Source organism: Hyperoodon ampullatus (assembly GCF_949752795.1).
Source record: "Hyperoodon ampullatus genome assembly, chromosome: 4".
Lineage (NCBI taxonomy): Eukaryota > Metazoa > Chordata > Mammalia > Artiodactyla > Ziphiidae > Hyperoodon > Hyperoodon ampullatus.
In genome coordinates this window covers 67860177-67877530 of record NC_136917.1, presented here as the reverse complement: position 1 = coordinate 67877530, position 17354 = coordinate 67860177, and the positions used below count along the sequence as shown (strand labels likewise).

The 17354-nt window shown below is 36.2% G+C and overlaps 1 protein-coding gene across 1 annotated transcript in view; it reads left to right on the top strand.

Moving 5' to 3' along the window:
- ADAMTS19 (ADAM metallopeptidase with thrombospondin type 1 motif 19) overlaps nt 1-17354 on the top strand; it is a gene marked incomplete at both ends in the record, with an annotated part of 288810 nt that overhangs the window by 230813 nt on the left and 40643 nt on the right. The window contains 3 exons of the mRNA XM_079701794.1: nt 455-612; nt 4322-4475; nt 15035-15170. Of these exons, the coding sequence (XP_079557920.1) occupies nt 455-612; nt 4322-4475; nt 15035-15170 (448 nt within the window). The remainder of the gene's footprint in view (nt 1-454; nt 613-4321; nt 4476-15034; nt 15171-17354) is intronic.

The window sequence follows — 17354 nt, the reverse complement described above, 5'->3', positions numbered from 1 at the left end:
TGATCTTTCTGTCATCACACTCTTTCCTGGGTGGCATAGGAGATACAGAGCATGCATAAGATGTAGTACCAGCCTTCACATTGTTCGTAGAATCATTGCATAGACAACACAGACACACATAGCCTTTAAAATAATAATATGTTGTTAAAGAATAAATGATTAAGGGACACAAAATAAGGTTATAGACATCAAGTGTTCAAAGGAGGTTGGAGGAGGCAAGGATGAACGTGACTGTATGGTTTGTGGACAGCTTCAGGAGAGAAGGAGAACTTCCTGTGGCATTTGCTATGATTGCAGACTTTCCCAAAGAGGAGATGCCTCATGTTTTACATCAGGGAGTGTTGACCATTTAGTTTAGAAATGACTGAAATGCTTTTAACAAAATCATGCAAAGTGGATAGTGATTAATGATGCTGACTTGTTAATCTCATAATATTTTATAACCTTTTTATAGCTCTCCGAGACACTGGAAAACAGTCTATTAATAGTGACTGGAAGATTGAACACTCTGGAGCATTCAACTTAGCGGGAACTACTGTCCATTATGTAAGACGAGGTCTCTGGGAGAAGATCTCCGCCAAAGGTCCTACTACATCACCATTACACCTCCTGGTATGAGGGAACGAATCGATAACATTGCATAATCAGCTTCCTATGACAAAGGACATTCCCACCGTGCCTTCTCTTATCTTTTTTCCAAATTTGAATTATCAAGTAAACATTTAAAATTATTTAAGTGGTGGGTTTTTAGGGTTTTTTAATGTGTTTGAAATCAAGATGTCTAAAAATGGAAATTATTACGAAAGGAACACCATATTTTAGGGAATTCACAGACTCACAGTAGAAGTGAATTAGCAGGCAATAAGGTTCCTCTTTCCCTAAAAGCATATGTTTACTAACCAGAGTGGATGTCTATAAAGAGAGTGCTATAATATGGCAAACCGTAGCATTTCATACATCCGTGAAATGGGCATTGCCTGAATCTGTATAAAATACCTTTGATAAAATGGTATTGGTCCCAGGGGAAAATGTTTGGTAAATATCTAACAAGGCTTCCAATTCCCCCTTTTGTTCTTACTAGGTTAAGTGATTCCTGTAAAGAATTATGATAATTTGAATGTTTGGGATAATAAGTTTCTTTACCATGTAGCAGAAGATGAGGTCTGAGTTTGGAGTGAAAGATCAGGACATTGGGGCTCTGCGCCCTCACTCATGGCAGGTCCACATGCCTCTTTTGACCTTCATCATTGCAGTCAATGCTAATGGCTCAGGAGTTTTTTCTTCTGGTGGCAAAGTCTGAGATTCACACACTTCAACACCTCTTTGAGTCCACACATAAAAACAACTCTAAAATACAGCCAACTGACTATTTATTTGGAGTGCAGTGTGCCACATTATTTAATATCTCCACAAAATTAAAGTTGAATTATTCCTCAACTGGAGACATCTGTGTTGCTAGTATAGCAGCCAGAGGTTCAAATCTCATACTGGCCCATTTGCTTTTCCTACTTTAACATGCCTGCAAATCACCTGGGGTTCTTGTTAAAATGCATATTCTGGGGAGGAACCTGAGACCTGCATTTCTAACCACCTCTCAGGTGATGCCACTACTGCTGGTCCACTGACCACATTTCAAGTAAGAATGTTTTAGAGAACTGCAGTCAATAGACTTTACCAACAGGAATATGCATAAAGGGAGCAGGGTGAGTTGCATGGGGGCCTTCTGTTCCGAATCTTAATACTAGTAATAATATACACCATCAAGCACTGAGAGTCAGACCCTATGCAAAAGTGCTTTATGTTCATTATAGCATTTAATCCTCAAAATAACCCTGTGTAGTATGTATTATTATTACTCCATTTTACAGATTAGAAAACACTAGTATGTAAAAGGTTAAATACTGTGCTCAGTGCCTCCCAGTAAGTTACTTAGCTTTGAATAAACCAGGTGTTAATCCACCTTCTATGCTGCCTCTCCTGATGCAAAGCTTAAATCTAAGTTCTTTACACTAGACAGCCTTGGATCATGAGTATGCATATACTTTAAATAATCATTTTGTTCATTTCCCCACAGTTCCTCTGGATCCTTTAATTTATATTGGAAAATCCACTCTGTGCCCTCTGCCATCTGGAGAGAGGGAAAAAAAATGACTAAACAAACATTGTATGACCAATATCTGGCTCTTTCCATGACTGGGTCACTTAGAATAACAACATTATCAACAACAAACATTTGTTTAATGATTGGGTTGCAGAAAATGCCATCAGGTTGCCTCCCTTACATGAATATAAACTATGTTTTTTTTTAATGGAAGAAGACTGAGGCTCTTTAGTGAGCCTCTAATTCAGAATCTTAAAACAATATATGTGAGACCTCAGTGTTGGGAAGAGGGAGTTTCCTTGCTGCAGAATCCTTAATCTGACTGGTAATTACCAAGGTTTTTCCTGGAAACATGAAACATAATTAAAATCAGTGAACTATGTCTAAAAGGAGGCATCTATGTGACCTGGATTTATTCAGTAATCCAAGGGAAACTGCACTTCTAAGATATTTTTCTTTAATGACTATTACAGATTGAAAGCTGGTACTGAATTTTGAAAGGCAATACCTTCTGCTGCCATGCTTCAGTATGTGCCCCTCAACTGTAACACGGTCACACTTTCCTTCTTGCAAAGAATACTGTCAAGTCCAAATGGTTTAAGAAAGAGCTAATGATTTTGTAGCCAATGTCTTTATTTTAAATGGCATTAGGTGTTCAAGAACAATCTAAAGTTCTATCGATGAAAAGGTAGTTTTTTAAGAAAAAAAGACATGATTTCACTTAATTAAATAAGTTGGCAAATGATTTATTTATATGTTCGTTTCATCAATTTAAAAATCATGTAATAGTCTGGTTATTTCCATAAACAAGGTGAGTCCATCTCTCTCTTTTTTAACTCATTTAGCTGAAAAGTCACTGGCAACATGAAATGAGATATTTAAAGCCAAAATAAGCACTGTGATATATTTAGAAATAGTACCCAGTATGTTAGTATATATGAATTTTTAAAGTATTATTTTTATTGTTGATATAGTTGATTTATAATGTCATCATACTAGTTCCCCAATCCACATATTAAAATGTATCTTAGTATTTCTGATAATATACTGAGGCAGAATCTTAAGAAAAAGAAGTAAAGAAAATTAACCCTGAGCTCATTTAAATCTTTTCCTATTAAGTTTTAACTCTGTAACCTGTCATTACAACCACCTTGATACAGATTAAATATTTAAGTTTTCTAATACTTTAACATAATTTAAAATTTAGATATATATGTTTCTATACATCACAGCGTGTCATATAGACTGCTTCCATAAATTCTCAGATCCATAGAAGTGATATATTCCATGGGCTTTTTTGACATATTTGGTGAAAATGTATTTATAAAGAAACATATATTCTCATTCATTCTTTTATTTAAAATGAGTATATTTCAGGTATTTTACTTTCATTTAAAATATGTATGCTTGCCCATGATGATGCAGTTCTTAGCTTGATACTGGGTACCATGGGAGAACAAAGCAGACATGGTCCCTGCTTATGGTTTAGTCCAGTGTAGCCCAAAGTTCAATCATTCTCATACATCCTTTATGGTTTCTTACACTGTTTACATATGTGTACATAACTGTACCATTATTAAGTTAATTTGCAGTTAGAAGTTCTTTTTAACATAAATTTCTTTTCAAAGGAAATGATCTTTATTATAAATGGAAAATTAGTAACCTTTCCAAAGTTAAACTGTAAGCATACATGGAATAAAATTCTTGTCCTCTAATTGGCTTAGAAGTTCTCTACCCTTATGGAGTGAAATGATTCCCAAAATCTTCTCTTCCTCTGTTGACACAGCGACTTATTATTCATCTTTCTTTTTTATATGAGTGGAACGGCTTCATTTGATATTATATCATGGGTTATATCTTGATGTTATGTAGGACACATGTCCCTGTCCCCCCTACTAAAGTCATCTCATACATGTACCATGCTTTGAGAGACTGTCAAGTCCATCAACTTGGGAGAAAGTGATGTGGTATATCTGACCTTATTCAAGAGGGCTATTTTTTCATGCTGTCTTTAGCTCAAAGGTAAGTGTGTAACTCCAGTGATTTCAGAAGTAGGACAATTTCAACATGTAAGCATAATATCTCAAGTCCACTATGTATTAAAGGAGCATGCACACCATGCAAAAAGCATTTTAAGGTATTCATATCCTTAGTTTTATGCTTTACATTGAATATGCTCTACTTTGATCCATCTGCCTTGATCACTTTTATATATTATAGGTGCTGCTGTTTCAAGACCAGAATTATGGTCTTCATTATGAATACACTATCCCATCAGACCCTGTACCAGAGAATCAGAGCTCCAAAGCACCTGAACCCCTTTTCATGTGGACGCACACAGGCTGGGAAGATTGCGATGCCACATGTGGAGGAGGTGAAGTATTTTTCAGTATTTATCTTTCCAAAACAGCTTCTTTTCTGATTAACCATTGATAATTAAGACAGGTCCATAACCCCTTATCTAAAATTTCAAACTCCATGAAGGATTGGAAACTGAAAGTTTTTTGCGACATGTTTAGTGCTTAAATGCCTGAACTATTTTGCAGCAAAATCTGGCATGAATTGAAGAAAGGCTAGGTACAGTTGTTACATATGTCACTCAATATGATCACTCATTGTATTGCTTTGCATAAATATTAACACTTATGTGGGCTGCCCTACATACCATACAGGTTGTTATGTCATATACTTACACTTTTATATTTACTTGGGACACTATACCATTTAGAGTTCAGAGAGATAGGAAGAAACCAACAAAGCATATTAAAATAAGTAGCCAACAACACTGGAGAAAAAACATGCAAATGAGAATGCTTTTCTGTAAGGCAAGTGAGAAAGTATTTATTACAAGAAAGAATTATCGACTGTATCAAAAGCTGCTAATAAGTCAAAAATAATGTGCATTGAAATTGACTATTACATTCAAATATATTTATTGTATTTCAAAAGATATTATATTTTTATATTTGAAACATAGAGGTCAATGATGACTCTGTCAAAATTACTTTTAATGATTTGGCTCAAAAGACTAAGTGGAGTGAATTCAAGAGAAAATAACATGTGATGAATTGAAGAAAGGACTCGAGGTAACAGGAAATTTTGCTGAAACAAGAAAGCAGAGAAATGTGGCATTAGCTGGAAGGGAATATGAATCAAAGAGTTTGTTGTTGTTTTTAATATGAGAAATTATACATGATGATTTCCCAATGTGAGTTTTCTAGAATAGAACAGAAAACTAGTGGTGCAAAGGAGAGAGCAAAAAATTTCTGGAGTGATATCCTTAAGTTGGCAGGATGGATGGAATGGAATAGTTGGCTTTGGATAGAAATATGGAGAGCCCATCACTAGTAACAGAAGAAAATACAGCATTTTGAACAGAAGCAGATGTTGGAAACTTCTGGTGGTACTCTTTTGGTTGCATCTATTTTATCAGTAAAGGCCATTTTGCTGCAATTAAAGGTGAGAAAGGAGATATGAGAATTTTGAAAGAGAGGAGATGTGAAGTGGTCACTTAAGAGAATGAGAGAATGAATGAAATGGTACATGTATTTTGACTTTATGGTAGCATTGATGGTCCACTTGAAGTTGACAGTCATGAATTTAGCTTGACACACATATCATAATGATACTTACCCTCCAGCTATGTACAGCATACAGATGCACTTGTGGTACAAGTTTTGGAATTGCCATGTGAGTATAATAAAACAAAAGGAGAATCCGTTTGACCTGAGGTTGTATGTAAGGAGTTGAAAATGATTGGCCATGGAATTTAGTTGTATAAGGAGGAAACTAAAAATACAAAGGACTTTGAAAGACAGTGAAAAGGTGGTAGCACTAATGGATTTTAGGGCCTGGTGGAGTTAAATAACTTTTAGACTCAGGGTACTTAAAGGAGAGGGCTGGAAATACAGGAGATGGTGACAGAAAATAGAGCTAAGAGTATGGAGGGGATATAGTTATTAGTAATAACAAGACCAGGAGAGTTAGCGGCTTCAGTGAAGTGAAAGTACGGATCTTTGGGAAGAGAAGTGTGCCCGGAACTGAGAGGCCTCAGTGTTGGAAGAATCATTCAAATGGCTATAATAATTACAAAAAAATGTGTTAGGAGCAGTATTAGAAAATAGAACAATAATCCAGGAGGTAAAATCTTAGAGTAAAAATAGAGATTGAATCAGGGGTTTGGTGTTCAGTTACAGCAAGAAGGGGACTGCACTTCATAGTCTGCTCCAAAGCTGTAGGTTTAGGAAGAAGGAAGGGAGAATGGTCTGGTGGTGACAGCGAGGGGCATGGACACCCATGCTGCCTCTAGATGCAAAGGTATGGGGTGTAAGCAAGAAAATGGCCACCCCACTGGCGGCGGTAAAGGAAGCAAGTAACAGTGTCCTCAGGAGAGAGAAAAAGGGTACCAGGAACATCCAGAGGTTTGGAGGCTGGGGAGGAGCAGCTTTTGCTGCAGCACTTGGAGCTCTGGGGTCACCAGAGCAAAGGCAACATGGTGGGCAGGGGAAGGGAGACATTATAAAGAGCATACTTTGCTCCCAGGGGTACAGAGAAATTATAACAAAAGGATTTCTAGTCACTCACAATTTAAAAGCTTGTAGCAATCATCCTTGGCACAATGAAATTTTCATTGGCCATGTTTCCCTGGGGTCCCATCATCACCATGTGACTTGGGATCCTGTGTCCTCAGTCCTCTCCTGCTGATGACCCCATGTACACCCAAATTCCTATTCCTCTGCTTCTCCCATTTCTTACTGATGTCAGAGCCCATTTCATTTAAGGGGTTCTGCTTCACATCCCCTATCCATAAAAAACAAAAACACAAATAGAAACAAACACATTTAAAGTGAAGATCCACAGAGTTAGAACTTTCTTCTTTAATGTAACTCAGCCGCCATTCCATGATGGGTTATCAGGAAATGGAGCAATGAAAAGGTTGCTGTTCCTGTTATTGCACTGAAAGGCAGTCATTAAAATCTGTTTACATCTCAGACTCTAGACAGGAAAATGTTTGCCCAGTGAATTTTATTATACTCATTTTTTTTTCAGTCTGCCATAATTGTGGTCTAGTTAAAGCTTCGGAAGTAAACATACAGAACTTGTCAGTCTTCAGTTTGAACAAGCGAATTTTTAGGGTTAAAAATTTTTTCCAAAATCACATTAATTGCAACCTAGAATATGTTTTGTCGATTGTCAGGCCTTAAGAAATAGAGGTTCAATGTAAATTATTTTAGCTTCAAGGTCAGAAGGGCTTTTATATCTTCTTAAGCATAACTTCATAATTATTAACATGAGAAAAGTGAAGTGCATTAGAGATTGAGACTTCCCAAGGTCACAGGCCCAGCGTGGGAGGAGCCAAGATTAGAATCCAGGACTCCAGAGTTCAAGTCTTCTTTCCTCTGTGTCATATACTTCCTTCAAGAGCAGTTCAGGGGTTTAGTGTCATTTCTTTCCACAAAGTATTTATAGCATGTCCCTTAGAGATTACATAGGTTTTCTTTGTTTTTTTTTTAATTAATTTTTATTGGAGTATAGTTGCTTTACAATGTTGTTAGTTTCTACTGTACAGCAAAATGACTCAGCTGTACGTATACCTATATCCCCTCTTTTTGGGATTTCCTTCCCATTTAGGTCCCCACCGTACATTAAGTAGGGTTGCCTGTGCTATACAGTATGTTCTCGTTAGTTATCTATTTTATACATAGTATCAATAGTGTATATGTGTCAGTCCCAATCTCGCAGTTCCTCCCACCCACCCCTTCCCTCTCTGTATCCATACGTTCTCTATGTCTGTGTCTCATTTATACTTTGCAAATAAGATCATCTATACCATTTTTCTGGATTCCACACATATGCGTTAATATACGATATTTGTTTTTCTGACTTACTTCACTCTGTATGACAGTCCCTAGGTCCATCCACGTCTCTACAAATGACCCAATTTTGTTTCTTTTTATGGCTAATATTCCACTGCATATATGTACCACATCTTCTTTATCCATTCCTCTGTTGATGGACATTTAAGTTGCTTCCATGTCCTGGCTATTATAAATAGAGCTGCAATGAACATTGGGGTGCATGTGTCTTTTTGAATTATGGTTTTCCCTGGGTATATGCCCAGTAGAGGTATTGCTGTGTCATATGGTAGTTCTATTTTTAGTTTTTTAAGGAACTTCCATACTGTTTTCTATAGGGGCTGTCTCCATTTACACTCCCATCTACAAACAATAAATGCTGGAGAGGCTGTGGAGAAAAGGGAACCCTATGTAGGTTTTCTTTGGTTTCAAAGAGATGTTTTATTTAGTATGTTAAATAAGAATTTAGATATGTCCCTACTTTTATTTCAAATGACTTATTTTATAAAATAGTCCTAATTATAAGCAACCTCTATATGATTTGCACTTGAATAAACCTTCTCTCTCAAATCTGTTCCATTGTGTTTAGTCAACAGTTTTCAATTATCTCTGACTGTGTTAATAGGACGTATATTCATTTCAATGCCAGAATATTTCTGGGCATTTGGATATTATTTTCCTTTGCAGTTCATAAATAAAGTGGATAGACAAGGTTTCAAGAATCGCATTATTTCTGACTCCGTTTCATCGATTTTATAGCCAGAAAGAGCTTTGTAATCTTTCAGCATATTCGTGAATTAGATGAGAGTAAGTTCAAAGCACAGAACATTGGAAACAGACTCATGCAAAATTTATCTTCAGCAGCAAAGAGGAATAATAGAAAAATTCTACTTCACAGAAATATTAAGCAAGAAAGAGCAAATAAAATATCACAGGGCAGTATAAAATTTCAGTGTTTGACATGTTATTTTTTTTAATACAATTTTAAGGCATCACATTCTGGAAATAAGTGGGAAAAAGAAATTTTAAAAAAATACCTAATGTCCAGTAGCTAAATTTTTATCATGATCTTTTACATCAGTATCTCAAACTAAGTTTTAAAATTACCCAAATAAGAGTTAACTTATTATGCATTTCTATTAATTTATTAATACCAGTTGTTACAAGATAAGAAAAGCCTAAGATATAAAAACTTCTTCTTTTAGAAGAAATATTACTTTAAAATATCTAGTAATGCTGGTGATCTCGAGTAAATTTTTCCAGCAGTTTAACCTGTACACTTTTCATCACGATCTTGTCATTCAAATCATAGTTCCAGACAAATTTGAATGGATATATCATTTTGTACTTTAGCATTGGCCATTGATATTAGTCCTTTTATTTTCAAACATCTTAAAACGTATTTGTGAAATAAATGTTTACTTTGCATTGGTGTTCTAAAATATCTAAAAATCTTTGAAGGGATGTTTTAAATTTATTTTGGCACCTCAGAAGTAGGGGTCAATGGATAAAGGATTTTTTTGACATAAAAGACTGTTTGAAATGATCTTGGTCTTCAGAGGCATCAGGGATCTATCATTCCATAATATCTGAGGGTTTTTTGTGGAGTCAGCATTCCACATACTATATACAGTAACTGCATTACTCTAGGACTTTTATCTAGTAGGTGAATTAATGAAATAAAACCTTGAATGAAGGCCCCCAAATTTAATAACGTGTTTTGAAATAAATGAAGAGTTAAACATGCTTTTAAGAAATCTGAATAGATAAAATTTGAAGGGGAAAAAAATAAGTCAGCATTCCCCATTCTTCACATTAGTCCAAATCCTGCTAGCTTATGACTCTCATGCTGTAAACCTTGTATTGTGATATCTTCTAGACGTGGCTTTCCTTGTCCATGACCAGGTTCTCAGGAGGCATCCAAGTTTTGGGGTCCAAATTGAGGAAGTATTTCAGTATACCAATACCTGTATCTTATTAAGGGTGCTGGGGTTTTTTCCCTGTTTTTCCCTTTCACAGGCACTTTGCATGTACCAAAGTAAATGTTATTAGCTAAAGAAAATGCACCAAAATATATTTTTGCTCTTCTCTGTATTATTTTGTTTTAGTAATATTTAGTGCCATTTTGTATCCTATTGATTCTTTCTTTACTTAAATTAATAGGAATGTTTATATTAATGTAAACTCTTTATAAACTTGAATTTAACACCTAAATAATAATCCATGTATTAGATTTGCTATATATAATTATTCCCCATAATTATTCATTTAGTTTGCACATGATTTTTTACCATCTTAGGAAACACAGTGTTGAGATGAACCTCTTAGTGCAGGAAGTACTTTGGGCTTGAATTACATGTTTATATTTCATTTGTTGATTCCTTTACCAATACTGACTGTACTCGCACTTTTGCTGGATGATCCAAAGTTGAGTACTTTCTGTTTTTAGAAAATTTACTATCTACCTAGTAGGGGTTATATAATAAAAAAACACCATACAGAGTGATATGGGGAGTTGTAAAAAGCCTTCCAGGGATATGCATAGTTGCAAAGGCCCTGGGGTTAGTGAGAATGTTTATTACTAGGGTGAAAAATATGAGGATCAAGCTGTGGGAAATTATTTGACCAAAAAAGTAGAAAGAAGGTAATTCGTGAAGGTACTTAAGTGTTATGCTAGCACTCAAGTTAAATTTAACTTGAAGGTTAGGGGATTCCATTAAAATATTTGTGTGTATGGAAATGACAAGATCACATTGGATTGTTTATTGAGTGTTATGAACAATACAAAATACAATTTTTTATTAAAATAAAAAATGAAATTGTCATTTTACTATTAAACCCAAACCTTGAGGGAAAAAGTGTTTTATAGAAATGTAGAAAGAATGGCTAAAAACTAAAGGACATGACATGATTTTTGAAGTTGTTCAGGTTAAAAAATGTATGCTTAAAAAATAACCACCATTTTATGTAACTCTAAGAAATGCTCAGAAAAAAGACCTTCTTCCTCATTAAAGTATTTTTACTTTTGGTTCAATTGCTTGCTAGTCATTGTTAGTTCAATAGAAAATAATTAAGTAAAAATTTTTAAAGAATGTAAAGACAGATGAATATATATAGTCTCTTTCTTGTAGACTTCCCCAGTTTTTGTAAAACGTTTGGATGAATTGTACAAATTGTGGTTCATCCACAGCAGGAGTTACTAGTTGGCAGTAAAAAGAAACAAATGATTGATACAACAATGAAGATGTACCTCCAGGGGGATCATGCAGAATAAAAAAGTCAGTCCCCAAAAGTTATACACTGTATATACACTGTATATAACAGTTTTCAAAACATTCTTGAAAATATTATAGGAATGGAGAACAGGTTAGTAGCTGCCGGGACTTATTGAATGGTGGATGGTAGGGGAAGTGGGTGTGGCTCTAAAAGGGTAACTGGAGGGATTCTTGTGGTGATGGAAATATTGTACATCTTGACAATATCTATGTCAGTTGCTGGTTGTGATACTGTACTCTAGTTTTGCAAGTCATTACCACTGTGGGGAACTGGAAAAGGGTATTCAGATTCTCTTTATTATTTTTCACATGTAGTTGTGAGTATACAATTATTTCAAAATTAAAAAGTAAAATTTTTTAAAAAGTTTGAAATGTCCCATAACATACAGAGAATTTCAGTTATGCATATTAAAACACTGAACCCACTCCCCAGATTGTTTCTACATGTATGATGTAGGTTTTAGAAATGTGATCTACCTGAGTAGACTATAGTTTTATTAAAAATTTCCATTTCATGAGTTAAATACAGAGCATAGAAAAAAATCAATTTATCACTGAGATTGGAAAAGAAGGAACACAACATAATATGTGCTCTGTTCAGTGTCTTCAGAGAACAAAGAAAGAATCAGTAAATAAAAATTACCCCTCCTTTTCAGATTTTGCCCAAATTTGGTAATAAGATGAATATATAATGGTTATTGTATTTTATTTGTAATTATGTTCAAAACAGATTTCCCCAATACTGATTTAATGGGAATGACTCAGAGATGAAATTAATTGCCATAAAGCATATAATACACTGTCAACAGCTTGCAGCTACTCAAGGTTCAGGCAGAAGGCCAGTTACTTCATCACTTTCTGTTCATCCCTCGGATCCACAGTACTGGATGCGTTGTAAATACTGCTATTAGATGCTATGATGGAAATTTCCTGTGTTGGCTGGGACATAAAACTATATAAAAGAAAAAAATCAAAGAATAACATTTCTGTATGGCTTTAAGATCCTAGTTGTATTTTCATAGGCATAATGTGCCTGTAGCTGAGCATTAGATTTCTTTTCTTGATTCTTTTGTCTTTGTTCAATGAAATTTTTAAAAAGTAGGGCTAATCCCTCTTCTAGCTGCCAAAAAACTTCTGATGTGAGGGTCTTTGCTACAATGTAGATGGAAGTGTTCCAATTCATACTCACATGCCTTCATACTTTTTTAGAGCACCAGTAAGGTGCTCCCTGTAATGGCGCCAGTACCTGTATCACTTTTGATATATCAATACGTAAAAGATTTTTTTCAAAAGCTCAATATGTTACCTCTGGGCCAACATAACTAAGGTTAGATATTTTCTGAGTAAAGGAAAAAATGCAGTGTAATTAGCTCTGAGTTACTCATTCCGTGGCTACACTGAAGTTCAGCAAAGGCTCTCTGGATATTGTCTGTATGTCATCTTTTTGTGCTGTAGTTGGCAAAAAGCATTAAATTTAAATTAGTTTAGACAACTACATCTATTCTATAAGAGTGTCTTAAACTATGAGATTTTAAATTAGATTTTAAAACTAATATTTATATTTCATAAAAGCAACATTTATTTTAATCCTACTTTTAGGTAGGCATCATTATCATGTAGAAATAATACTTACATATGCTAGCATTATACAAAATTTGTGTTACACCTATTTCATAAAGGTCATATAGGAGCACCTGAGGCATAGGAAACTAGGTGGAAGTTGACAAAAAACTTCCCAAATTTTCACATTTATGTAACTCCTACCTAGTAAAGCCAGTTTCTTCTGTGAAGAAAAATTAACATCATGAGTCATTTCTGCTTATCTAGCAGCTTATTTGAAAATTATTTGAAGTTGGTGGGTATTGAACACTATTATGATTAAGTCTAATGCCTCACCCCACCCTTCTTGACCTACCAAGGAATAGCCTGAACAGCCCTTAAACATTTGCGTGGGGCTTGTAAGGTTGCCTTTCCTCTACACATTAGCATAAGCTTACCTGACTGCATGAGCTGCACAGGTCAGGCTAGTGGACCTCTGAGACATGGCTGTTGCATTAGTTAGGCAGCTGGCACTCCACATAAAGTCCTTGCCCCAGGGACCACAATCCAGCCCATGCTCCATTTGCCAAGTCATGCAGCCTTGTTCCAAGGCAACTTCTCGGTGGAGAAAGGAGCACCTGGGGGGCACCTTTTACTTATCTATGGTTGGATGTCCATCTCAAGGGCCTCCCCATTTTTGGCCCACTGGTGCACCCTTCACTGAGTGCCACAGAGTCCTGGTTGAAGGCATGCCTTTTCCCTCTTGAAGGAAAAGAACTTTTACCTGCTTGGCACTCTTTTCTGTCTTGAGCTCCCACAGAAAAAATTGCATTGCTCCAGAACTCTGGGATTCTCCAGATAGAAAATAATTTAGCCAACATTGTGCTGCCTATGCTAGAAGATGGAACTAGAGATCTAAATGTTTTCAATAACATGACATGCAGTGACCACAGATATAAATATTAGTTAATCCACATATGTATGTAGATATAGTCATGTTTTTATACTACAAGTTGTCATGGGACTGTGCTCAGTGTTGTTGAGAGGGTAATCAAGGAAAGATCCTGAACCTGTTTCTATTCTTTTGCCTTCCACTTGGTTACCCCTGTCTCTCCCAATCCCCCTCAAGTCAAAGTAAAAGATACTCAAAAGTTATTCAAAGTAGCTCTCCCTCTCTCTCTACACCCTTTATTGATGCCAGTCTCCTTCTCTGTTAATTAAAGAACAGAGTGACCTCTCTGCCACAAGCCCAGGCTGTCCTGTTTGGCATGACCAGTATGAATGCTCTGAGCTTCCTAATTATCATTGCGTGATAGTCATAGGATCCTAACTAATGGGCCCTTCAATAGTGACCCAAAAGACTTGTGATTTTTTTTTCTTAATCCTTCATGACCTGTCTGGCTTTAAACTTATTGGCTGATTTAATTATTTTATAATGTCAAACAAGTTAAATTATTAAATCCTATATAGATATTTAAACTTTTTTAGAGAAACAGAATCAGCACGTATGTAGTAGGCTTTTTCAGTGTAAGATGAAATAATAAAAGTGTTATCAAGCAAGTGTGCTTATAGGGCTCTAAGCAAAATGTATACAGCATACAAATAGTCATTTTTACCTTTTATAATCAGACTTTATCTTACCAGAGAAAGGGGAAAAGCCAGTTTTCTGAAAGCTGGTGAAAATGGGAAAACTCCCATGGCTTTTCTTAGAGAACAGAATAATCATTAGGGGAATGAGGATTTCTTGAATTCTTGGGCTCTTTACCAGAAGTGACAAGAATAAAGGTCTGAGTTATATTCAAGATAAGCTTCCTTCCCGTAACTTACCCCCAATGGTGTACAGCCAGATGATAAAATGTGCACACGTTTATATGCACGTTTATGTGCTTTCATGACAGCACAAAGGTTTCATACAAATACTGCTTTCCACCACTGAATGCTAAAAGATGGCACAGTCCTTTATAAAAATCTTTAAATAACGTTTTATCAACTTATGCACCATAATCCCTTTGTATTATAAAACTTGGCATTTAATTGCTAACAAGTAAAAATTTACCATTATCTTCCTTAAGCCTACAGATACATTTTGTTATGTAAATTATAAATAATATCATCCTCATTGATCTAACCTAAAATTTGTTTAAAATATGAAAATTACAAGTCTAGGAATACCTCGAATAAACATGCATATAAGACTATACAATATGTCCATTGCATAGAGGCCTAAAATAACATTTCTTTTTATGTTTCTTTGCTCTTTTCAGGAGAAAGGAAGACAACAGTGTCTTGCACGAAAATCATGAACAAAAATATCAGCATTGTGGACAATAAGAAATGCAAATACTTAACCAAGCCAGAGCCACAGATTCGCAAGTGCAATGAGCAACCATGCCAAACAAGGTAACCCTGTCCCACCACTCATTAACAAAATCCCATTTTCTTAAAAACAATGCAGTGGATATGTACCAAAATGTAAGGCTTTAAATAAGCAAGGTCTAAGAAAGAAAGATAATCAACTTGATGGAATGAGTGTTAGAAAAGCAAGGTTAGGATTGACCTCAACTTTAGCTGCTGTCCACAGTGTGAAGACAACTCCTAACTGGATGGCAGAGGAGTATTTAAAAGTATTTGGTAACCTGTTGGTCACCTCTTCAAAAATCTGGTTATTTGGTTGAATTCAGCTACTCATTCCTAAATTCTCCAAAATGGTGTTTTAAGCACTTGCCAATGATGGTATAAACTAAAGTGGGACTGGCAAGGACCCAGTCCCCTACACAACAGTGGGGGCATTTGGTCCTTCTGGTCCCCAAGGCTGGATCCTCACTTCCTCACCCCAGAGTCCCCAAGGCAAACTGTTTGGTTGTTGATCTCCGATCACCAGATTCCCGACCTGGGTCCTAGTTATTCGAAAGTTGGTTGCTTCGGTCCCATGTGACTTCCCCAGTGACTAATAAGCAACAAAGCAGGCAAGAAATACATGAGCAGGGAATAGAACAGCAATGCTGAGCACCTTAAAGTGATGTAAAAGAAAGGCTATGCCACAGTAACCAGCAGAGATGGGTGAATGGAACCTTAGTATGATTTTGGGGTGGGCTAGCAGCAAGACTGTGCAGAATAGTTTCAGGCACAGGGCTCCCGAAAATCTCTGTGCTTTCGTATAAAAATTAATGTTGGGCTTGAGTGGAACTCAGCCCCAGTGTCAAAAGTCCTCAAAACTTTGTGGGACAGAATGACAAAAAAAAAAAAAAAAAAAAAGAGTCTGAAGCTGGATTGATTCCTCTAGAATATGGAGGCACAGACTTTTATTCTATCCTGACACTCAGAGATTTGTTGAAGCTCAGTGAGTTAGGGTGTATTTGTGAGTTCTTAGGGAGTCAAACAATTGATCTCCTCTCCCAATAGTTTCTGCAGTGGAGTCACAGCGAATGTGTATATACTGCAACTGGGATATGCAGAGAATTTGTAGCTTTGGAGCGCTCTCTAATATAATCTTCCTCGTGACCTTCCACCACAATGTATGGGGAAGTGAAAGGAGAGGGAGAAACAGAGTTGCCGACATTTAGGCTTTTCGGTCTTCAGTAATCTCTAATGCTCAGTTCTTCTGGTTTCCCTCTTCCCCCACCTTCCCCTTCACACGTAGCACTGCATCCCAAGTTCCTTTTATTTCTGGCTTATTGCAAAACTCAATTGTTAAGCCCTCCAGATCTGGCTCATGCTATGCTAACCAGAGCTTAAAAGAATTTGGAAAATCTTGTCTTCCTCTACAAAGCTGAAATTTCAAGACTTGCTTTCCTGTAGACTCAGTATATTTAAGGTATCAAAAGCTGATTATCTACTTTTTCCTTTCTTTGCATTCGTGCTCTAACAATTCTTCCCTCCCCCTCAAAGGGAAAAATATGCTTCCAGAGAATAGAAGAATGGTATGTAAAAGAATATGCAAAAGAAAAACGTACATTACTTTGAATAATGTTCAATAATGCCCTTTGCACGAGCCGGACTATATGCTTTTCATCTTAACTCTGTAATTACGTGTTTTTGTTTTGTTTTGTTTTTTTAACATCTTTATTGGAGTATAATTGCTTTACAATGGTGTGTTAGTTTCTGCTTTATAACAAAGTGAATCAGTTATACATATACATATGTCCCCATATCTCTTCCCTCTTGTGTCTCCCTCCCTCCCACCCTCCCTATCCCACCTCTCTAGGTGGTCACAAAGCACCGAGCTGATCTCCCTTTGCTATGTGGCTGCTTTAATTACGTGTTTTTATAAGGCAGGGTAGTAATCAACAGAAAGGGTGACCTAGGGAAATATTGCCTACGGTCAGGTCCTTGGGTCTTTTCCATTCATTGCTAGGCAGATAACAGATGCTGAGTTTTTAGCTTTTGCCTGTCAGCTAAAGAACCTGGATTTTTTTGTTGTTGTTATTACTATTCTTAAGAATTATCTTTCTCTCTTACTCTCTTTCGTTTTTTTTTGTTTTGTTTTGTTTTGTTTTTGCGGTACGCGGGCCTCTCACTGCTGTGGCCTCTCCCGTTGCGGAGCACAGGCTCCGGACACTCAGGCTCAGCGGCCATGGCTCACAG